This window comes from Aricia agestis, chromosome 17 (genome assembly GCF_905147365.1).
Source record: "Aricia agestis chromosome 17, ilAriAges1.1, whole genome shotgun sequence".
Lineage (NCBI taxonomy): Eukaryota > Metazoa > Arthropoda > Insecta > Lepidoptera > Lycaenidae > Aricia > Aricia agestis.
Window position 1 is genome coordinate 3,442,663 of NC_056422.1, and position 24,262 is coordinate 3,466,924.

Below are 24,262 nucleotides of genomic sequence, written 5' to 3' on the forward strand. Positions count from 1 at the left end.
ACCAACTACAACATGAAAATAAAACAGTAAGTAATTGGAATAACACCATTTTGTATCAAATATTATAGATTATACTAAAAAGAGATTACAGATTTTGGTAACATAATATTTTAAGTATTTCAATTGAAGATTAAATAATACATATTTCCATAAGTACTGTTACACAGCTGCTATAAATTACACTTATATTAATATTATCATAAAACAGTCTTATATACCCCTACACCTTAGAATTCCAGTCATTTATACCATAACAAGTAATGATTTCATAATAATTATGATACACAATAACACAATAAGTGTTCATGTAAATCATGAATAATAATTTAAGATTTACATCATATCCTAAGCCTTAACCATTTTTTAACGTCTTAAATAGAAATAAATATTACAAAAGCACCATTTTGAAATGTTTAACCTTACAAAAATCATTAAAATATATTATAAATCTATTATCCAATAAAAATTTGCCTCAACGCTAATACTATTTCCTTAATGTAAGAATACATTTTTTAAATGAATGTCTCTGTAATACAAAAGTGAATCCCCTGCCCCATCCCAAATTTATTCCCTCTAAAAAAAATTAAACATATCTCTTTGGTCTTCCCTGTTGATCTAGAAGGTGGTCATCCTTTACAACCTGCGGCCCGTCTCCTATTTTTGTATAAATAACATTTTTTAATAAATCTGTCCCAAAAGGTTCCATGGGAAAATCTACTTTAGAGGGCATCTTCTTCGGAAGCGGAAGCCCTGTGACAAAGTTGTTGCTGCTAGAAGGAAACATCTGTTTGACCAAACATAGCACTTCCGGAACATTCTCCTCCAATAAATACAGACAGGCATTTGGCCCTGCATCAAACGTGTACGCCACTTTCGGTGACCCTTGCATGTCATTGTACGTGTGAATCATCCTTGTGATTCTGTGAGAAATATCAGTCATGTATACAGAAGGTGGATACGAGTCCTGGACGACCGCATGCATCTGGTTGCTGTCTTTCATAGTTATTTCAGCGAAAGTTTCGAAGTCTCTCTCCCTGATAGCATCACATATTTCCACAGTCCTTCGGGGAACACTATGTTTGATTCTATGCTGCATCAACTCTGACGTCTCCGCGCTGATCTTCATACCTTTTTTCGAGCTTACATGCTTTTTCGTGTCAGCCACTACTAAAATCAGAACTCGCATTTCAGGCCAGTGCTTAGAGTCGACCACTTGAACGGCGACGGAGTCGCTTCCGTCGCTCCTTACGCCGGCTTTCCATTGCACGAAACCGCCGTAAACACTTCTACAAGCGCTACCCGAGCCCAGGCGTGCGATGGAACTGACGTCTCCCGTAACTTTATACAGTTTAGCCAGAGCACATACCAAGCAGGCGTACCCGGCCGCCGAAGACGCTAAGCCAGCGGCCGTTGGAAAGTTGTTTTCAGAACAAATACGTACGTTCCAAGTCAGAAATTCATCGCTCACGCTCTTCTGTGAAGCTGCTAGGGACTTTATAGCCCCCAAACATTTTTTCAGGCGTGGATTATCGAACGTTGTTCTACTCCCGTTCAACCAGATTTCATTTTCCGTTATATCTGGCCGAGCGCATACCGAAGTCATAGCACACATAACATCAGTGTCTAAAGTGCCACTCACCGAGTCATTTAACGGCAGTATCAAATTTTCGTCGCGTTTACCCCAGTATTTAATAACAGCTATGTTAACTGGCGCTTTAACTGTAATTATTTCACTCATGATTTAAAATTTTAAATTCGAATAAAATACCGCGACGTCGATGTCCACAGTTGTCAAAAGTAAGTTGACGAATGAATCAATGAAAAACAAATGAAAAATTTGCACAAAAATATGACATCTGACAGTGACATAAAATCATAGAGTCGATTTTTTTTTTATTATGTCATATAACTTAAGTGCTCAGCCCTCACGCAGCACCCTAAACAGGGTGTACAATCTTAGAATGTTTGACACGGTAACATAAGAATTTTAAACCTCCAAAATAAAAAAGACCAGCCAAGTACCCAATTATTGTATGAAATGCTTACTTTTTAATTTGGTAGGATAATAATAGTTAATAACTCCGTCGCAAAATAAGAGATGGCGCTTGTAAAGCTTTCGCATCAGATTTTATCATAAATTGTACTAGATGTCACTACTGAGTTATTTGTAACTAAAATACATATGTAAATATAAAAATTTGAGAATCTTTTATGAAAATAGTATTTTAAAATAAAATATTTTCAATAAAAGGTACTGTGTTGTATTTTTGTAACATAACAGCTATAATATTATTTTTCCTTCTGGTAACATCGATAAAAAATAGGTATCCCAACAAAGATGTCAAAGTCAATCAAACTTTTTGCTTTCGAGTGTGGTGCTAAAGAAGCATGTAAAACAGTGTGCTCTACAATTTGTCGAGTTAGGCTCGGACATTGTTGCTCGCCTGTCTTTCTTGCAAAAATTAGGGTAAGGGATAGTTCCCTTTGTGAGTGTGGGCTAGACGAAGGTACCTTGGATCATATATTTTTCTCTTGTCCTAATAACCATAGTTCCCTATAATATGATCTTCTCCCCGCAACCATTCCCCGTCCTATCAATTTTAAATCTGAGTTATGTTTTGTAAATACGTCATTTATTAAAGTGTTTTGTACATTTATTGATACAAATAAAATTGTAATTAGTTAGTAGTTACTAACCCCAAAATGTTTGTGTTGTTTTAGCATTAGACCTTCTTCAACACTTTTGCCACTCACTCTGATATTGGCAACTCACCAGGAGCCATTATTAAAAAGAAGAAGAAGAAGAAGAGTGTGGTGCTAACTGCTATCTGTCATAGATATGCATCTACATTCCATGGCGTCTACGCTTTTTTCTTGCGGCTTACGAAGGAGAAATTTGTTTGTTTCTGTGCATATGTCCGTCGAGTAGACCCTCCGTTCCTCCGGTTTGTGTGTTTGTAAATTGTAAGTGCTGTGAGATTGCTCCTGTGCAAGAACTGAGATAGGACTCTTTGTACTTTGTAGAAGTGTTGTGTTCCTTAAAAATGTTTTGAAATAAAATAATGTTCTTGTAATAAATAAAATTTATAAAATTCTGTTGTTTTATTTTAATTTTAAATGTACATCTAATATTCTATAAATATTTAGGTACCTATAGTAATACTAGAATCGTATATAATAAGTCTATGCTAGAATCCATAGTACCGCAATAAAGCACCATCTGTAATTTTACGACGGTACTAGAACGTTGTAAAGTTACAGATGGCACTTTATTGCGGTTTCCACCATAAACCTATAATGCTATATGTCTATGGTTTCCACCATAAACCTATAATGCTAGTTTCCACAAAATAAAGAGAGTGAGGTCTCAATTCCAGTATATAATAAAGTACTCTGTGACCCTAAATGGAAAATTTAGGTTGTTAGTAGTCAGCCAGTCACTACTACTCACTAGTCAGGGCCAATGAATAAGGAAACAGATGGAGGCGACATAACTACAAAAAAGTGTGGCCGGCGCCATATTGCCAAGAACTAAACATGGCGGTCTATAGTGATGGGACACTCGGTTGATATTAATTGTCGAGTACATCGATAAACTAACATGTTATAAGTGAGCGTCCTGTTATATTATATATTATATTGATATCAAAAATGATTTTATTTATATTATATAAAAAAAATATAATTTTTGCCTATTTTGTCTGTATGTATATTATAAAATAGGCAAATATGGCTTTTTTTATATAGGAGCCTCCTTAATTTTAATAAAACTATTTAATTTATTTTAAGTTTATTAATTATTATTTAAGTTGATATTATTGATATCGGGCAAAATTACCAAAAAATCGGACAAATACTAGTTGTACTCGCGCACGAAGGGTTTACAGTTTATTTTAATTTTACCATTAATTGTTATTATTATTAAAGTATGTATACAACTGAGTATTTTGTGAACATTTCAAGTGCCTATTTTTTTCGCGATATATCGAGACCGATATTGATATTTTTTCAAATATCGATGTATCGATATATCGATATTTTCTTTCAATTTCGACATCCCTACGACATATATAATACGACACTTTGACAGTTTATGTACCTCGGAGAACCGGAACATAAAATGGCGGACCGGCCACAGTACATAAACCTATAATGCTATATATTAAGTCTATGCCACAGTATTTTGATTTGGTAGAGACCATTATGCCGAGTCCACTTATAAAAGTCAATGGTCAGGGTCTGTGACTTGTGAGTTGTGACTTGTGACACTTGTGAGGTACCTACCTAATATTATCAAATATTATGTGGACGGAACATGGATGAATTTAGGACATCAAATTTCACATCGTTATAATATTTTAATTTCATATATTTTTGTACAATACGTAATTATAATAGGTTATTTTCTTTTTGAAACCTGCATCAGAGGGCGCGACAATAGACACTTCTAGTATTATACCTTCATGATTGGTTCCCCACCGCCACCGATCTGAAATTATCTGCAGGTTGGCATCATTGTATTTACTACAAAATACAAATACTTTTATATGATTTTAGATTATTTTTAGCATAAAAAATTATCAAAGCTTGCTTTTTTAACGGCTTTGCGTTCAAATAGTCTATGGTTTCAGTGTTACCATATAAAAAATTACTACAGACATTTTTTGTGATGAATTTACTGCTGCCATTTTCGTTTTGTGATACGGTGCGGTTGTGGACGTCTGAAAGTGAATGTATCCAAAAAAATTTATTAATATCAGTAATTTTAGTACATTAGTGTCGATACAAATAAAACTCAGTTGATTTGCCGGTGAAAGTCATATATGACTTCTCTGTGCGACATTTTACTCCAGTAATTGTTGACTTCCTTGGGTGGAACAGGTAAGCTGAATTACTCATTGTACACCGACTCTATCAATAATATTTCGCATTTATCTCAATCGTTAAGTATATGCCAATGTTAGACATGAGCTAATTCAATGATAAGCGTTATGCTGTATTCGCTGCGGGTGTCCGTAAAACGTAACTTATTAATGGGCGTAGTGGCTTAGATTTGAGAAATGTTTCTAGTAGCCGCTCAAACGAGATATTATATCATTAACGGCGACGAAAATTATCTCCAATTAATATTAATTGTGACCGAAATGTCGTTTTGCAGATATAAAACACTTGACATTTGAGGCCTAATAGTTGGAACTCTTTAAAGTTTAACAAAAAGAAAATCTTATTATATATGAACTGCTGTTAAGACGTCATTGAAGTATAAATACGTTAAAAACCCTTGGAAGAGTTTAAATTTTATCTAAACCCTCAAAGGGTACAACATTAAAATTAACTATTTCAACACATTTTATTGTTACTCTTACCCAGCACACACTAAATATATGCTTATTCTATAATGTGGTCACTGGTCACTTTCCATGAAGTCTATCACTCTTATTTAAACATGGACAAGCCTTATCTAGCTAATTACATGCCTATATGATAATACAAATTATAAACAAGCGGCTATTGTTGTATTTTAATGAGTATTTAAATGTCTCAAAATTTATGTTTTTTTATTATTTTTATATTTGGAAATTTGGAATTGCATGTGCTAACTCCAAAAACATATCTAGAGGTTTTATACAATTGCCTCAGCTAGAGCTCAATTTTTGAATGTCCTATCCTATGTGTGAAGTGTGAACTTACGCGGCATTTTTAGTGGGCAGTTTTTATCGTTTTTTCTGAAACTTACAAATGCCACATATTTAATCTTTGCAACAACCTATGAATAATGAAAACTAAGGAAGAGTAACTCCGTCAAAAATTTGTTCCGCGAGTCTACAAAAGAGACCCGAATACATGCATACTTTATGCATGTATTCGGTACATAATTTTGTGTATAGAAGTGACAATTATTATCAACGGCTTTATTCCGTAAATTTGAGTGTTACTGTCGCACTCAGAGTGGAACATTAATTACTTTCTGTCAAATTCTTCATTAAATTTAAGGTTTATCATAATTAAATCTCTGAGTAAGTGTTTTATAGCTATTGTCATATTATTTTAGTGTATAAAAAAGCCAAATTCAAAACGGTGTAGGAGTTACGTTTCCTTAGTTTTTATTATTTGTAGGCAACAACAAATAATGTTAGATAGTTTCAGTTTACTACCTACTTGTTAATGAACCCAGATAATATTGTTTGTATGGTACCATATTAAGAACAGGAAAATTGTTGTAGTTAACATAACTGATGAACTCCAGCCAGCGGGGCTAAAATGGTTGCTTTAGAGAATCATATTATAAATCATAATATGATTCATTTTATTAAAAATCAAATAATGGTCACTCTGCTTGCAATTCATGTCTAGTAATTCGTACTAATAAATGTGAGAATGTGTAAATGGTGTCTAGATTTTATACAGCCTTCTATAAATTAAATAAACACTGTATATTTTCCAAATAAATAAAAATAAATAATAAAATTATAAAGACCACAAAGTCACCTCCTCAGCCACATCTTGAGGATGCTCCAATGTTTAAGCAAAACAATACAACAGTAATGTGGATTAAAACATTAATATGAAAATCAGGGTGTAGAGAGCTATTATATCATAGGACAACCAAAGTGAAATTTGTTACATATTTTCTAACATACATATTCTAATAGTCATGTAATGAAAACATGAAGATAATTGCCAATTCATATAGTCATAAATAGTGAACTAAAAATGAAACTTTAGAATTACTAATGACTTGTATTATTTTTAATGAATCTATACTTCTATACTAATATTATAAATGCGAAAGTATCTCTGTCTGTCTCGCTTTCACGCCAAAACTACCGAACCGATTGTAATGAAATTTGTATACAGATGGTCTAAAGCCTGAGAAAGGACATAGGCTACTTTTTTACTGGAAAAAAGGGTTGTAAGGGGGTGAAAATACGAAAATTTGTTCAAATTAAGTTAGTTCCAAAAATTCATACTAGATGGCGCCGTGCGTCTCTTACATCGCGCTAACGCTTGCCCAACATCTTTCTATAAGAGGTGCTATCATCATATAGTTGAGTTTCGATCACAGAGTACTTTATTATATACTGTTTCGATTTTTTTTATTGTTATTTCTTTTTTACGTTATTTAATAAGTCAGTACTTTATATTATATATAGTGACGTAACCTTAAACCTATCAATGATAAATAGTTTATGGGTAAAGTTGTGTAATTGGGGGGCTAAATAAGCTTTAAAATTTGGCATAAAATATAAAGTTTAGTTTAAAAAAATGAAATATTATGTGCACACTGCACAGCTGTTTTGATTTAAGGGGTACCAGGGTTTTTTTATAAAAGCTTTTGACACCAATTTTGTTGACATCGCGCGCTATAAACTGAAGTCCACGCGGACGAAGTCGCGGGCAACAGCTAGTAAAATATAATATGATCCATATTTATAATAAAAATTTACTTTGGCATTTTATTATGAATGGTAAATCATGAGTGGTTTTTTATGATAAGTATAAAAAATGTAGAATGCAAATATTTAAATAATGTTAACTAAATGAACTTTGACCAAAGGTTATGGTGATAAGAGACAGAGATTGGCTTAGCCAAAAATCGACCTTTGGTCACACACCAAATTCTTTTTGGTATTATCTGACAAATTACAACAATTTGCTTGATTACTTTTGAGTTTTGACGCTATCCGTTCAGTGTTTTGAACTAAGTATATTTGATAATATGTAGGGATTTGATGACGCCCGCAACTTAGTTGCGCCTAAATTTATTTATCGCGCGGGAACCGTACATTTTTCCGGGGTAAAAACTATCCTATGTCCTTTCCCGTCACTCAAAGTACCGAATTTCAACAAAATCAGTTCAGCGGCTTTGGCGTGAAGAGGTAACAGACAGACAGACACACTTTCGCATTTATAAGTAGGTATGGATGTTATGTACCAAATATTAGTCGGCAATAAGCTGTAATATTATTAATAGACATAATACACAATAATATAGGTAATAATATACAATAATATAGGTTTTAAACGTGGGAGAGCCATGCTTCGGCATGAATGGGTCGGCTCGACCGAAGAAATACCACGTTCTCATAGAAAACCGGCGTGAAACAGAGCTTGCGCTGTGTTTCGCCGAGTGAGTGAGTTTACCGGAGGCCCAATCCCCTACCCTATTCCCTTCCCTACCCTCCCCTATTCCCTTCCCTTCCCTCCCCCATTTTTTTTTTCATTTCCACAGGCCTAGGTCAAACATTCAGTAATTTGCCCTGAAGGGGCTCTAAGTGTCGTACCCTCTGATATTGTTGAGGGTATTTTGTGTTGGCCATCTGGTCGATGGCTGTTGTCATCTTCCCGGAAGTCATCTTCTTGACTGGGCTGTCATCGAAGTCTTGATCTTCCGGGGGTGATGTCATCTTCTTGATGGTTTCATTTTTGGACCTCAGTTGGAGCCCAGTGGGTAAGTCCGGCATTTTCCACTTCCCTCTCGATTTGCGTCCACCCTCCCTCCCCTATTACCCTATTCCCTCTTAAGAGGATACACCAGGGGCTAGAGAAATGAAAAAAAAGTACGTGTAATATCTATAGCTGTCTCCCTTACCTCAAGCCTATACCGCAGAACGCGATAGAGACAACTGCAGAAAATCAACGATTCGTTGTCCCCTGATTCCTTCTCCAAAACTTAACCGATTTAAGTACTTTTTTCATTAAAGATTAAAGAAAGGCTTGAACTGTGTTCCTATGTTTTTTTTTTATATAATCTAGCCAAATCTGTTTTCTGGACGTTTGAACACAGCGGCAAATCTGGCCATTTTTTTGGGTTTTTGAACGTTCATATCTTATTTAATAATTGAATTATGAAAAAAAAGAAAACATAGGGACATTGTATTAGTGGCCGTAGATATTCAGGAAAAAAATTATAACTCTACTAGTATTATCCAGGGAGGAAACAGGGGACAACGTTTGTATGGAAAAAAGGGCGGTGTGGACTCCTCTTAAAAGGGCGGCAACGCACTTGCAGCTCTTCTGATGCTGCGAGTGTCCATGGGCGACGGAAGTTGCTTTTCATCAGGTGACCCGTTTGCTCGTTTGCCCCCTTATTTCATAAAAAAAAGTTGTTTCTTGTTTGTTACGTTCGCATTATTAGAACAAATACGACATGCCGGTCGAAATGATTATCTCGACGGATGTGACAAATTTATCCCACCCACATAAACTGTACTTATTGGCGTATTTACCGATTATTACCCAATCTAAAAGGGTTAGATTTTCTACCTAAACTTGGGATACAATTTTCCCTAATTCATTTTTTTGCTGAAAGTGGTTATTAAGTGTCTTCCATTCACTCTTTTTACCTATTAAAAATGCCGGTGTGGGCTATTTAGGATAACGTAGTTGTCAATATTCGCGATAAGGGCAAAAGTACTGAGCTGATTTTCATGCGGTTTTCGTCTATCGAGAGAATAGTTTCTGCGGAAGGTGTAGATGTTATTTGTGGACTAGTTTCAAGCATGATGTATTCTGGCTAAGAAGTAAGAACACTCAATTATTATCAGATATTAAATAAAAGAAATATCAAAAGCGGTCCGCCCGTTTGGATGCTATGATGCCACGGATAGACACTCAGACAGACAGACACATCAAACTTGTAGCACACTGTTTTCGTCGGGACTAATAAAATTTCTTATAATATTGCATACAACCTATATGCCTCTACATCAAGTGAATGTTAAAACTAAATGCAGGAGTCAGGACCTTGACTTCTAGCCTTTCTGTCCTTGTACTATTCACTAAATACTTATGCACTTTATTAGTCAGAATATTTAATATTATTTAAGTATCAGAATTAAGAACTAAAAATTGAGCAAGGATTTACAGTTAATTAAAAGATCAATACTTTTTTAGACAAAGTAATGTTCAATAATACAAATTTTTTCGTGGCTTAGTTTCTGGTTCACTCTTTCGACACTGCAAAATAACAAGGGAGAAAAAATAGCAAATGAAATATTTCAATTTCATACATAATGCAGACCTGATGTGACTATTTGGCATCACCTTTGTAGACCATTTTGTCCCAAGCTATAAGACAAGAATGATGTACCTAATAATAGTATTGCTCAGCTACTTTATGTGCGAAGTACATAACTTATGTCATGGTTATTATAAGATGTGCTTACGTACATAAAGCTAAAACTATAGGCAGTGTGTTTAAGCCACAGTAACTTGTAAACTGGACATTTAATCGAATGTGTAAATTATTTCTAAACAATCCATACTAATATTGTAAATTGCGAAAGTGTGTCTGTCTGTGTGTTACCTCTTCACGCACAAACCGCTAAACAGATTTTGCTGCAATTTGAAACGGATATACTTTGAGTTCCGGGAAAGGACATAGGATACTTCTTAATACCGGAAACATGTACGGTCCCCGCGTGATAAACGAATACATCATCTATTAACTTATAAGACTAGAGGACTAAATAGGTAACTGGTAAGAGGCATAAAACCATCGTATATTAACTTAAATTATAACAAATAATTTTATAAGTCTGTGGCCTTTTTGGCCCAGTGTAGCTAGAGAGTAGAGACAGATAGAGAAAAGGCAAACCAAAAAAACCGACTCTTCGTCTGCTTTTCGTCTGAGTGTCATATTCGCGTTTTCACTTTAAAAATGGTAATTTAAAAAAATCATAAACCTTGATAATAATACCCATTGCTCCCGCAAGACACACCTCGCTCGAAAAACATAACAACCCTCCTGGCGCAGACGGGTAAAAAGAAATGCACGACTGTTAAAAATCTGGAAAAAGAAAAGAAGCGTTTGACCACAATGATATAATAATAAAAAACTCAAATCAGATATGTTACTACCGCGCGCGTTGTGAAGCTTCAAATACGACCCAATTGGGTCGTATTTTATTTAGTCTGTCTCTTTTATGTAAATGGGATTTCGTATCTTTTGTTTCACTTATCTGTCAAATTTGTCAATGTTATTCGGAAGAGATTTAAGCCGGAAAATAGTATGAACGTAACAGATCTGTATAAGTAAAATATCATTGGTTTGACCATGTCAAAATCTGACCACTGGACTTTAGTTAACGGAACTAAAGTCAGCCGCTTGTCCGGTTTGTTCAACCACAGGTTGCAAGCTCATCAATTATTGTAATCAATTAACGAAGAGGTAGACCGTTGGTGTAGGAAGTTCTGTTTAATTTTCCGTCTTGGTCACACATCGACGCGGCTTCCTAGCAATTTGCTACCTCATTAGCAAAGCACGCAACTAGATTTATGCCGCACACCACGGCAATTCTTATAAGTCAGTAGTACAAAGGAAAACCCTTAATTGACAACTATAGTCAAAATAATTTAAGGTGGCACCAGCGGTCATTGACCTTTCTAGTCTAGGAGCTATGCGAAAAATGCTCGCACTGTATTCTGTTAAATTAAGAAAAGTACGTATTTTGCGACAGGCGTAAATTGTACAGAATCTACAGACGGCAGCACGGACTACATTATCTGCTGTCATGCCTTCGCAAGATACAAAATCCTAAGGGTCCCGTGAGATCATGGAGGAGCAGGAAGTGTAGATTTTTGTACGCAACTTGCTACATAAACCGTCGTTCAACTAGTAGATATCATACGTTCACCAACACACCCAGTTCACGTTGAAGTTAACTGTATGTTACCTCTTCATGCCCGAACCACTGAACCGATTTTGCTGAAATTTAGTATGGGAATAGCATGACGGGACTCATGCTTTCATGCAAGGACATAGGATACTTTAATCATCCACAAAAACGTACGGTCCCCGCGCGATAAACGAATTTTGACGCAACGGAGTTGCAAGCGTCATCTAGTATAGAGTTAGTTAAAAGAACATAATCTCAAAATCTAGGGATAAAATTAAAGGATGTGTTGGAAGTTTTAATGTTAAATATATTTTTATGTATTTAAGTTTAGTGTGGTGTGAATGTGTGTTGAATAAATGTTTTATTATTATTATTATTATTAAGTCTTGGAACAAACTCGGTGAAATCTCGCAGCTACTTTACCGGAATAAAAGCGAAATAAAGGTGGAAACGTCCGGAACGCACATAAAACGCAGGTAGTTTTTATGTTTCACTTGATCTAGTTCTCTAGTACGCATACTGTGCTGCTTTTACTTGGCTTACGCCCTTTTATAAACGTATTTTCCGCCATTATCAATCAGTTACGCTAGATTCTTACGATTTGCGTCGGTTTTCGTGTGCCTTATGGCCTCTTAAAAGTTGGGCCCAAGATGGATAAACCGTCACCATGATTGCAAAGCTGTCTCGGGAACTATCTACGTAGATCATAAGCAATCATCTTTACTATAATATTATAAATGGGAAAGTGTCAAGTGTCTACTTGTCTGGTCTTCAACCTCTTGACGCTTGACTTAAACGGCTGAACGGATTTAGATGTTTAGTAAGAGATACATAGAATAGTTTTTGTTGCGAAAAAATGTACGGTTCCTACGCGATAAAGAGAGTTTTGGGAGTCGTCAAGTAGACGAACGACGAATATTTCTAGACGTTCGTAAACGCTTGTATTGGTCCATCATATGCCATCGAACGTGAAAATAACAACATTCCATTTTGAAATTAGCATAAAATTAAACGCGATAGCAATTAGATTATCATTATAGTTGTCTTATGCAAATCGTTGTATCGGTTCCGGCGTGACGGGCAGTCATTTGATCATCGGCTAACGACCTAGCGGGTTTGTTTACTAGATTTACCGCAATTCCGTTGTGTCCAAATTGGTTTGTAGCGCGGGAACCGTACGTTTTAAGGGACTAAAAGTATCCTATGTAAAGGGAATCAAAGTTGAAAATGAAATTACATTTCAGTTCAACGGTTTAAGTGTAAAGACAAAACTAGAGGGGGGGATTTTGTAGCGCAAGTCTAGTTTTTGACTTGCGCAACAAAACCCGCCACTTTAGTTTATATACTTAATACTTTACATCTAAGCTACGCGTACGGTGTTGATTTTAGAAAGGTCTAGGTTAGCAATGGAAGCCTCTAGCTAGAGTCTAGGGTCGAAGCAGGCAGCTATGGACGTCGTCAAAGGCATCCATTGTGGCCATTTTTTTCTGCTTTCAAAGTTATAATTAAATAGCAACTAACGTTTTATGGCGGTAGCGGTGGCATTTGGCACATCAATTAATTTTAGCACTCCTATAACAAGTGACATCACTTCGGCTTGGATAAAGTGACATTAAAATGTGGTGTTCGAAACCCGAAAAGTAGTAATCGGTTCCGTAGTTTTGGTACGAGTTTTCCCTTTAATTTTTTGGTAATTAATTTCTAATAACCGAGAATTTAAATAAGTTGCCGCTATAATGCGTGGTGTCCGTACTTTTTACAAAAACAAAATTTTAATTTTTTTTTATTATGAAATAAGTGGGCAAACGAGCAAACGGGTCACCTGATGGAAAGCAACTTCCCTCGCCCATGGACACTCGCAGCATCAGAAGAGCTGCAGGTGCGTTGCCGGCCTTTTAAGAGGGAATAGGGTAATAGGGGAGGGTAGGGAAGGGAATAGGGTAGGGGATTGGGCCTCCAGTAAACTCACTCACTCGGCGAAACACAGCGCAAGCGCTGTTTCACGCCTGTTGTCTGTGAGAACGTGGCATTTCTCCGGGCGAGCCGGCCCATTCGTGCCGAAGCATGGCTCTCCCACGTGTAAATTTCTCGCAATTCTCCTAAATCTCGCAATTCTCCCAAATCTCTCATTCTCGCAAACCTCCCAATTCCACTGGCCTGTGTCGAAACTAAAATATCTTTTGCATTTTTATTTACATATGTACTTGATATACGAATTACATAATATTAATTATAAATGTATATTGTATTTGTTGTAAGTTAAACCTAAAAATTTAAATTCTAAAACCATATTTATATTAAAAGAAACCGAAAACTAAATTACGGGTTTTTAAATTGACAACGGAACCACAAACTGACAATGTGCGAATCGGGGTCAATGTTAGTGATATCCATAACATTCCAAAGATGCGTCTGACCACGAGCAAAACACGTAACTGTAGACTCGCGATTTCGTTTTCTTAGAATATAGACCATGTCGTTATCACTCGAATAACGATTCTAATACTTGCAGTTAAGGTTTAAAGTAAATTTGAGTTGCTCGTATCGTAATATCATATTTAATCGGTCAAATAAGGACAAATAACGCTTATTAAAGAGTCACTTTAGAACGTAATATTGATATGCCATGTAAGGTGGCTGCAGAAAATTAGAAATTTAGTGCAGGAGCGGAGGCTATTCAGGAAATCGACTCGAAGGAGTGGTGAAGAGTGAGATTTTCTAATGCATACTCACCGACCGACAAACAAAAATCCCGCTTAAGAGAATACTAAATAACTTTGTTTCCTGATATCTGTTGCGTCTCAGCTCCATAGCACATTTGTAGGAAACAGGTGAAGTTAAAGTTAAAAAAATTATTGCCACAGAAAAAGTTGCTTAATATTCAGGAGTGTATTCATTCTGCTAAGATAAAAAAACGGTTTAAATATTCACCTTGTATAACACCAAGTCGTATTGCATTTCCTTATCGCAATTCGGACCTGTGTTATGTCAGCAGTTTGACACGGTACTGGTAGGCACCTGGTGGCAAATAGAATTTCAACAACTCTCATTGCGTAATGTTTGAATCGCGCTAGATATTATTTAAAATTTCACGTTGTTCCAGGTATGCTGCGGTAGCGCGGCGGGACGGCGGGTAGCAGCTGCGATGCCGCTGCCGAAGCGCTGCGTGGAGCCGGTGCACGTGTCCCGGGGGACCGTGCCTGAGCGCCTCGCCGTGCCGTCCGAGCTCGAGGCGGTCACTAATGGCACGCTCGCCAATACCGTCAGGTATGCGTCAGCGTAGATCTTCTCTTCTTTAATAGAGTAACTAGACAAGAGTTAAAGTCAAATGAGCGTCTAATGGTTTACGACCAAAGGCAGCTGGTATAAGTTATGCATTGTCACCAATGGCATGCTTAATGCTTGCTTGGCAAAACAATCAGGTATGCGCCTAGATCTCATCTATCCCTGGGCATGCAGCAGAATATAACTTGACAAGATTGCTGTTTGTCTGTCAAGAGGCTTTTAAGACCAAAAAGAGCTTGTGTAATGAGAAGAAATGAGAACTAAATATGTAATGTCGTAGGTCACAGCTATAAGCGCAGGGGTCAGTAAAAAAAAAACAGAAATAAAACACTTATTACCATAATGTTGAAAAGACATGACCCTGTCTCGAAGGCTTGATAACATCACTAATAATAATGCACCTCTATACTCATTAGTCATTACTCAACGTATTGTCTAATTGCTTGTTATTAATCTAATATTTATTTCCCAATTTCAGACAACTCTCATCCCTGTCCAAGCATGCGGAGGACATGTTCGGCGAGCTGACGCGCGAGGCGACGGGGCTGGCGGAGCGCACCAACGTGCTGCAGGCGCGCATCGACAGGCTCGCCATCAAGGTCACGCAGCTTGACTCCGGCGTCGAGGAGGGTGAGTGCGACTGTCACCCGTCTCTGTCTAGCGCGAGGCTAGCTGGGTATATGTGCGAAGAGATAGACAGGCTCGTCATGAAGGTTAGACTGCAGTGTCGAGGAGGGTGAGAGCGACTCTCACCCGTCTCTGTCTAGCGCGCGGCGAGCTGGGTATGTGTGCGAAGAGATACACGCACTCCGTGCACGCCGCACAGGCTCGCGGGACTGGGATGAGGAGTGGGCGGATGAAGTGTCTGGACAGGATAACCATAATTTAAACTTCATAAAGAAAATACTATATTCCCTCTGTAAATAAAAGCAAAAGTAATGTATTTATATTGTAAAAATATATTTTTATTTTTTAAATATTACTTTGTCTCGAACTTATTGTATCGTTCTAGTTGTAGTTATTACACTTATAATTTGCTACTTAAAGAAATGAATAAAATACTCTTATTTACTTACTAATTCATCCATTTCACATTCCAGTGTCCCTGCAAGACATCCAGATGCGGAAGGCCTTCCGTTCGGCGCGGTCGTTCCAACAGCAGCTGTTCTCGCGTACTACGATGCCGTCGGCGATGCTGGCGACGTACGCCCGCTGCGACCGCCCCCCGCCGCTCGAGCGACTCAACGAGTTCCGTGACGATGGCAGAGACGCGAGAAAGTTCTATACCGACCCGGACTACTTCTTCGAGCTGTGGCGCCGCGAGATGCTGCAGGACACGGAGAGGATCCAGCACGATAGGGGGAAGAAGGTATGTATCTTTAGCAGCAGCTGCTCATGCGTATACTGAGAGATTTCAGCACGATAGGGGGAAGAGAGTATGTAGCTTTAGCAGCAGCTGCTCACGCGTATACTGAGAGATTTCAGCACGATAGGGGGAAGAAGGTATGCAGCTTTAGCAGCAGCTGCTCACGCGTATACTGAGAGATTTCAGCACGATAGGGGGAAGAAGGTATGTAGCTTAAGCAGCAGCTGCTCACGCGTATACTGAGAGATTTCAGCACGATAGGGGGAAGAAGGTAATGTAGCTTTAGCAGCAGCTGCTCACGCGTATACTGAGAGATTTCAGCACGATAGGGGGAAGAAGGTATGTAGCTTTAGCAGCAGCTGCTCACGCGTATACTGAGAGATTTCAGCACGATAGGGGGAAGAAGGTATGTAGCTTTAGCAACAGCTGCTCACGCGTATACTGAGAGATTTCAGCACGATAGGGGGAAGAAGGTATGTAGCTTTAGCAGCAGCTGCTCACGCGTATACTGAGAGATTTCAGCACGATAGGGGGAAGAAGGTATGTAGAATCCTGTCCAACTTTTTTAAACGCGTGATGTTTACTTGATAGATTTAGTGGAGTTTACTTGATATAGTTGGTGGAGATGATGATGTATTACGGTTGAATGATGCTGTGTACTGTCATCGTCTTGTATTGTGTCATCATGGTCGTCGCACATTAGTGCAACGCGGCTATGTTACAATTTACAAACAATGCATAAGTCCGTTCGGACGACGCAACATACGTGTATGGCTATAAGTATAAAAAACTCACAAACCAATTTGCATTTAAGAACTGTATCATGTTTTGCTGGAGTGTGCTCGGACTGCAGAGCTAAGATCAAGGCTCTTAGGTGACTTTGGCTGCCTGCACAATGGACGGATCAATAGTGTACTTTCGGAGCCGTTGTCCCCAGAGGCAATAAAATTATATAGTTATTTGGATCTGTCCCTTATGTAGGGAACACTGTATTCACCTATGGGGCTGACATTAACACTGAGTGTTAATAGCCTCCGTAAAATAAAAAGGTTAAAAAAAAAACAATTCGCATTAAAACATTTTCACTCTTTCCTTTCACTTGCAGGTCCGTCAACCGCGCACGAACGCGGACGGTCGCACCGCGCGGCGCGTCCGCGTGCCGCACTCCACGCGCGACCGCCAGAAGGCGGAGGCGGTGACGCGCGGCGAACACATCATGGCGCCGGCTCAGCTGCGCCGATACAACGTGGAGCCGTACCGCCCCGCGCCCGAGCCTTACCAGCGTGAGTATACTGTGATGACATAGTAAAAGGAGGGGAGGTAAGTTATCTTCATACAAAGGCACCGCGCGCGGCTTGTATGTGTGCGCCATAGTATCAATGCGTCGCCACGTACGGCACAACAAAATCTCGGCCAGTTTTACTAGGCTGGTACCGCCGAGATTTTGTTCTTTCCTTCTTTATTACTTCCCTTCCTTTTACTATGGTGATGATGATGGTTATAAGTGCCGAATGCTGATTCACATCAATGTGGTAGCGTACCTATGCAATCACGTCATATTGTGTTAGGGTCGAGATAAATAACTGCGTTGCGGCATAACACCGCCAAAATCGGCGACAACGCTTTTAAATGAAAAATAAAATAATTGTTCATCACTCGAGACCAATACAGTACCAAAAACAAAACCAAACATTATGTACACTGTTCAGTACTCCCAAATGCGCTTCAATCTTCGCTAATTGTCGTAATCACGAAAACACCCGAATCTATGAAACGTAAGAGAACCAAACAATGCACTATTATTTTGCACCTTGTTCAAAGGAAATAGAATTAAATATCATATAGCCGGTGGCTGTCTGCTGTCGCCGGTCCGTCAATAAGTGCTATAACTCACCGGGAAGCCATCGCGACGTGGTCAGTGACGTTACCATGGTAACGTCTAAGCAACGTCTGGTGCCTCTACGTCGCTGCAAAGCGGTGTTTTTCAAAGTTAAGTTTAAAAACAGCACTTGCAGCGACGTCTTCCGACGCTCGGGAAGTATGACCGCTGCCGAAAAATTACGAAAATTTCTATGCGCATTATCACTTTGGGAGCACTGTATGTTTGTATGTAAATTGCATTAGTTTTAACGTCTTCTCTTTCACATCAATTACATAGGTAGTTATTTCACGTTACAGAGACTACTGTGACGGATGGTGGATACCGCGCGCCGCTAAGCCGCACGCCGTCGCAGGCGGCCCGCCCCAACTCCATAGAGATCGACCATCAGCCGCGACCACCAAGACTGACGGGCAACGGCCACGGTGAGTTCAATGACCTACTATGTAAAGCAGTGGCTTTCAACCAATTTCATGATGTGACCTGGTATGAAAAAATATTTCGTATACTGACACACTTTAGCATTTTTAATGAACTGACCTTTAAAATGCAAAGTATGGATAAAACTTCGAGCATTTTCCTAAAGAAATTACATTTAAAAAATTGTATAATATTATTTCCCTTACAATACTAACAATTTGCGTGTGGTCCAAGTGATGGGCGAGGAGTCTCCGTACGGCGCGGTGGAGCCGATATACGGCGGCAGCATCACGAGCGCCGGCACGCCGCGCCGCGCCCGCCCCAACATGCCGCCGCCCGCGCCGCCGCAGCTCAGCGCCGACGATACGCCACATCACACGCCAACAAGGTATTTTATTAATATATTTGTATTCTACTTTAAAACATAACACGCTTCGCTACAGAGCAACAAAACTTTTTATTTTTTCTTCAAGATACTAGTAATCTTAATTTTAAGTATCATCCTCCTGCATACTTATGTTTATGTTTTATACCTAGTAATCATGTGGCTATTACTGTCTTTTTTAAAGTAAAAAGCAAATTATGTGGACAAATTGCCAGATTAATGCGTACATTACAATTTTAAAAGTACTAAAATATACCTAAATAGACAAAATGCAGAGAAACTTTCTTGGTTTTTACCTCGAAAAAAAATACTAAATCTTTACAACTTACAGGTCGACGCTGCCGCCCCCGCCGCCGCCGCCGGACGCGCCGACGCTCAACGGTTCGCCGCCGCACCGCTCCGCGCTCGACGCTCACTTGGACCACATGCACGCGGTTATTGGTATGGCACTTCGTATACTGCAATGCCTTCCACTTATTAGCAGAATTATTTTTTAATTAAGTGTAATATTTATTTATATCAATTTTATTTATATCAATGATACACGTAAATAAACGAATACCTCTTCTTCACCAACTTGCTTTGAAATCAGATAACCAACATTCACCTCCTTACTAATAAACGTTGTATAAGCTTTGAATAGTTATACAGTGTTTTGTTCCTGTCACACAAGTGACATTTTTAATTGGATCGAAGAAGACAAAACACTGTATTCAAAGCATATACCAATCAGCGTTTATTTAGGGGTGGTTCCCGAACCGGTGGTAGGCAACGTAGTTTCTTCGTTCGATTTTCAAAAAGTGTATCATGATACCCATTTTGAATAAAAAGATATTTTTATTTTTATTTTATTAGTAAGGAGGACTGTATATTTGCAAATTTTAAGTGCTTATGTTCATTTAATTCAATGCTGTAATTTCAAAACCTATTCCATTCAAAACAAATAGTTTAATTCATAATCAAACAGTTCTTAGCTTTAGGTCCATATTCACCAATGTATTATTAGGCAATGACTGTTAAAGTTAATGCTCGAGTTAGTATCACGTTACGTCTGTTTTTCATATGAATTAAAGAGAAAACATGACATTTTACCAAGCCGTTAACACTAACAGACGTTGGTGAATTTGGGCCTCAAGTTTCCCATAGCCCTCACTCACTGAACATCTTCTCCAGGTATGATGTCATCGGAGGAGCCCCCGCGCGCGCCCACCCCGCCACCCGCGCCGCCCGCGCCGCCGCCGCCCGACGACCGGCCGCGCCCGCCGTCGCCAGCGTCCCTGCTGCGCGGCGCCTCCGCCCTCAAGCCTCCGCGCCCGGCGGAGGACCCCGCACCAGACCCCCGCTCGGACCTGCTCAAGGCTATCAGAGAAGGTAAATAGAAGATAGACTTGAATTATGAAGAAAGTGTTAGGGTTAGTTCAAACCGCAACGCGATGCGTAGATGCATTTCGAAAGTACTGAATTGAAATATTTGCAAGACATCTCACGCAATTGATATTTCATATAATAGTTGGGGAGGGGCCCCAACTATTATACGGCCTTTACACTCGCGCTTCCTCCCTCGCCTCGTGGCTCGCCTCGTCCCTCGTGCGAGGCTAGTGTTAATCGATGGTTAATAAGTTGCCTGTTTACACTCGCGTGCCGAGTTCAGTCGTCTTTGAGCTATCAACAATGGAGGACGTCGAAGTAGCTGGCGAAATGTAGCCATGAGAGAATTTTTCTTATTTTTTAATTCTGTTTGAGATATTCCCATTACTTCGGGCAATCTCGCCCAGGCATCGCTAACTTTTTGGCTGTTCTTGTGGCATTTATGTTCAGGGTCCCAAATTATTCGTTCTTTTTGTTAGTTAGGTAGTTCTATGAACTTAAATGTTTCGTCTTGCGACCAATCCATTATACGATGCGTTTTTGTTTTTGCGTATTTAAAACTAAACACAACCTACGCGGCACGATGTAGAAGCCAGAATAAAGCGGGAGGGCGAATGTAAACACCCACTCGCGTGCGACGCGAGGTCCTTTGACTCGTGCCCCAAAAACCGCTCCGGACGCGAGCGCCGCGAGGGTCGAGGCGAGCCACAAGCGTCTGTTCACACTCGCACCTCGCCCCTCGCCTCGCGACTCGTACGCGAATCTAAATGGGCTATTATATGAACGTGGGTGACATTCACGGGAGCGCTGCTGGTAAAGGAGAACTGTCAACAAATGTCAAAACTGTAGAGGCGTTAATACTGCAAGTTGTTTTATTGTTTGACATTGTCATTAAGGCTAAAGTATTAAAGTTTTTAATACATTGTTTGATTGCAGGTATCAAGTTGCGGAAAGTGGAGAAAAGGTGCGAGGACAACGTCGGCAAGTACGACACACTACGCGGCGCGCCGGCGCTCCACGACGTCGCGTCGATCCTCGCCCGTCGCGTCGCCGTCGAGCAGAGCGACACCGACTCCGACAACGACTCCGACGACGACGACGATTCCGACCAGTGGACCGACAGTAGGGCGTGACGCCGCGCTTCGCCTCGCCCCGACGCGACGCATTCCCCCCCATCCGTCAAAGAAGCGAACGGCCGAGCCGAGAAAGACAGAAACTCGGTCGAAGCCAAAATGTCCCCCAAAAGAAACGTCAAGACGTCCCCACCGAGAAACGAGCCGCCGATCGAGTTTCCCAAAAAGAGCTCCCCACCCATGGATAGCCCGTCCCCGCCCAAGTGTAAGGTGCCGTCGCCCCCGCTGAAAGTCACGTCGCCTCCTACCGTGAAGAACGTGTTCACTACGCAGAACCAGGATAAAGAGGACAACGCTGCCAAAAATAACTACATCACTCTGTCGACCAAGGTGTCTTCGCCGCCCAAAACTGACAAGCTCACCTCTTTCTCCGGGGGAGTCCTGTCGAACATACAGAAATTCAACAGAGTCGACTCCAAAAATGAGGATGACACTGCCAAAGTCAAGAAGGAAGTAGCCAAGGAAATGCCATTGAAAACTGAAAAACTATCCCTGCCTGCGCCCAAAAATAACGATACTAAACCTAATGTAACTGAACCTGAAGTAAAACAAGAAGATAAATCTCTAAAAGCAGCAGCACAAGATGATATCCCTAAAAAAGTTGATACGGAACCTCCCAAGGCAGATGATAAATCAGAAGAAAATAATGGGGTCGGAGATAAAATACGAATATTCGAAAAGGCCGCGGAAGACGCTAGTGCGAATGCTGGACGACTTTCTAGACCTGGTTCTGTGCGGGGACGGTCTCGCACAGAAAGATTGGGCTCAGATAGCGACCTGCCACCCCCAGCTACGCCATTTAAAGACAACATCTTCTTTGAAAACAACAGCGAAAAAACGAATACCCTGAACCATAGAAATACGCTAGAACGTCAACCTAGCATCACAGGATCCGTAGCTGCAAAATGGCAGAGAAACGATAGCAGCGAGGAGAAAATACAGAAGCCGGAACCTCAGAAGATTATCAAACCAGAGTTCAAACCGATGCCCTCCCCAGTTGATCTGACTATACGTTCTCCGAGCCTTGGAGCGAAGATCCCCGATCAGTTTCCATCGCAGGGAACCGCTTTCCGCAACGTCGCGTCGCCCGACACCGCTCGCACTAACGCTAACAAAGCCGCCGAGGACCTCAAAGCTTACAAATTGAAGAATAAACAGAAGCTGTCCGTCAGCAAGGGTACAAGCTACTTTTCGAGCGTCTCAAACGAGGTTTGGCTAGTCAAGAAGAAGGATATCGAAGAGATTGAGGAGAGAGTATTAGATTCGTTCAGACGGGCCGGCGGTAACGTCTGTATGCGAAGTGAGACAATGCGACCTTCGTCTGACAGCGGACAGAGTGCGTTCACACACGCAACTATGGGTCGCAAGCGCCAGATGTACGCTCGAAGCGAGTCGCTCGACCCGCAGTGGGCCAACGCTCGAGCGCAGACGCTGAAGCGACAGTCCTCAGTAGCTTGCACTTGTGGCCACGATAAGAAGACAAAAGGAAAGAGCGCGGAAACACCTAGGCCTCGCTCCCGCTCCCACGGCGACGAAAACAATCAAAGTCATGTCCTAGACAAGTATGAAACACTAGTGTAGTAGTTTTCACAGTATTCCATGCGTATATCACATGTGTGGTACGGTGCGTCAATAGTTTTTTTCACGAGACATATTTGCTAGAACATAGACTCATAGTTCATATTAACTTAAACCAAAAATATGAATATAGTTATCGAAAGTAGTTAGGTGTAGGGATAAAATGTCTTCTTCCCCGTTACTGTTGTTGGCATATTGTTTGGCGGTCGCCTTGAGTTTAATTTTATTGAATATATATATATTGCGAGTCAACCCACCCAAGCACAATTGATGGTGCTTCGCTTGTTGAAAGTTATATCTCGATATAAATCTCTTTTATTAGCGGTTGTGAAGTCATGTATGAGAAATATGAGTAAGTGGTTTCCTTATTTTACTACTAGTCTGAGTTTTACGTGACGTTTCTTTTTGCTAAAATGCCAGTTGTTTAAATGCGCGATTTAACCATAGTAGACAGAACTAAGGAGTACCTGGACTTCAAACAAACGGGTGAATATACGCGAGTTGGGCGCGACTATCACTTTCAACATGTTTCACAATGCTGAGTAACGTATTAGTATGTCAAACATATAAATTTCGAGATCTCTTCTGAGTCGGCCTACTCGTTAGTTGTCTGATTTAACTAAGTTCTTCACGTAGGTACATAAATCCTTAAGATTTTAGATTCTAAAGCTGGTTTCCTGTTCTTGATTTGATTTCATCTATAGCGCTCTATACACTGACATCTATTTGCTGGAAAGCCAACATAGGTCGTGCCAGTCAATAGTAAGCTCATAAAGACGTACATATTATGTAGGGCCGCAGCAGGGTGGGCTGCATAAATATTTTATGAGTATGCAACAGTATGAGATAGCTAGTAAGTAAATATTTTCCATCCTAAGTTATCTTACACATGTCTATAGCAGGAACCAGATTAATAAAATCAAATTAAAAGCAGGAGACGCGGCTCTACCCTAACAGCAAATAGCGTAATATTTTATAATCATAAAATGTGACCTGCGTACGTAGTGCCAATAATCACAAACTCTACTAAGTAGCTACTTCCATTTTATACTGAACTTTTCTATTATCGGTAGCAAGAGTAAGATTATATTATATAAGTTGTGGGTGCTAAAGTGGCGTAATCCACTATTATATTGCGCTCATAAACATTATAGATTTAGCTTTACACAAAAAATAGATAAATATAAATATAAATAATACCCAACTTAGTTTTTTTGTGGATTAGGT

At 39.7% G+C, this 24,262-nt stretch overlaps 3 protein-coding genes across 3 annotated transcripts; 2 read left to right on the forward strand and 1 right to left on the reverse strand.

Annotated features, from left to right (window-relative positions):
* Positions 1-172: 172 nt before the first annotated feature.
* On the reverse strand, positions 173-1,802 carry LOC121735596 (diphosphomevalonate decarboxylase). The gene has a single exon (XM_042126456.1). The coding sequence runs from the start codon at positions 1,736-1,738 to the stop codon at positions 584-586; it is 1,155 nt and encodes a 384-aa protein (XP_041982390.1). The 5' UTR covers positions 1,739-1,802; the 3' UTR covers positions 173-583.
* A 2,868-nt stretch (positions 1,803-4,670) lies between these two features.
* On the forward strand, positions 4,671-21,457 carry LOC121735250 (wiskott-Aldrich syndrome protein family member 3). The gene is made up of 10 exons (XM_042126003.1): positions 4,671-4,881; positions 14,725-14,888; positions 15,385-15,536; positions 16,007-16,275; positions 17,378-17,555; positions 18,451-18,576; positions 18,806-18,959; positions 19,288-19,397; positions 20,130-20,327; positions 21,261-21,457. The coding sequence occupies exons 2-10, from the start codon at positions 14,767-14,769 to the stop codon at positions 21,455-21,457; spliced, it is 1,506 nt and encodes a 501-aa protein (XP_041981937.1). The 5' UTR covers positions 4,671-4,881; positions 14,725-14,766.
* A 99-nt stretch (positions 21,458-21,556) lies between these two features.
* On the forward strand, positions 21,557-23,287 carry LOC121735251. The gene has a single exon (XM_042126005.1). It carries the CDS (start codon positions 21,557-21,559, stop codon positions 23,036-23,038), a length of 1,482 nt encoding a protein of 493 aa, XP_041981939.1. The 3' UTR covers positions 23,039-23,287.
* Positions 23,288-24,262: the final 975 nt, after the last annotated feature.

What these genes read in the sequence shown, in the direction of transcription:
- LOC121735596 (XM_042126456.1), bottom strand. Translation starts at nt 1,738, where the DNA reads ATGAGTGAAATAATTACAGTTAAAGCGCCAGTTAACATAGCTGTTATT.
- LOC121735250 (XM_042126003.1), top strand. Translation starts at nt 14,767, where the DNA reads ATGCCGCTGCCGAAGCGCTGCGTGGAGCCGGTGCACGTGTCCCGGGGG. An exon ending in ACGCTCGCCAATACCGTCAG is followed by an intron (nt 14,889 to 15,384) that starts GTATGCGTCAGC and finishes TCCCAATTTCAG; the next exon opens with ACAACTCTCATCCCTGTCCA. An exon ending in GCTCAAGGCTATCAGAGAAG is followed by an intron (nt 20,328 to 21,260) that starts GTAAATAGAAGA and finishes GTTTGATTGCAG; the next exon opens with GTATCAAGTTGCGGAAAGTG.
- LOC121735251 (XM_042126005.1), top strand. Translation starts at nt 21,557, where the DNA reads ATGTCCCCCAAAAGAAACGTCAAGACGTCCCCACCGAGAAACGAGCCG.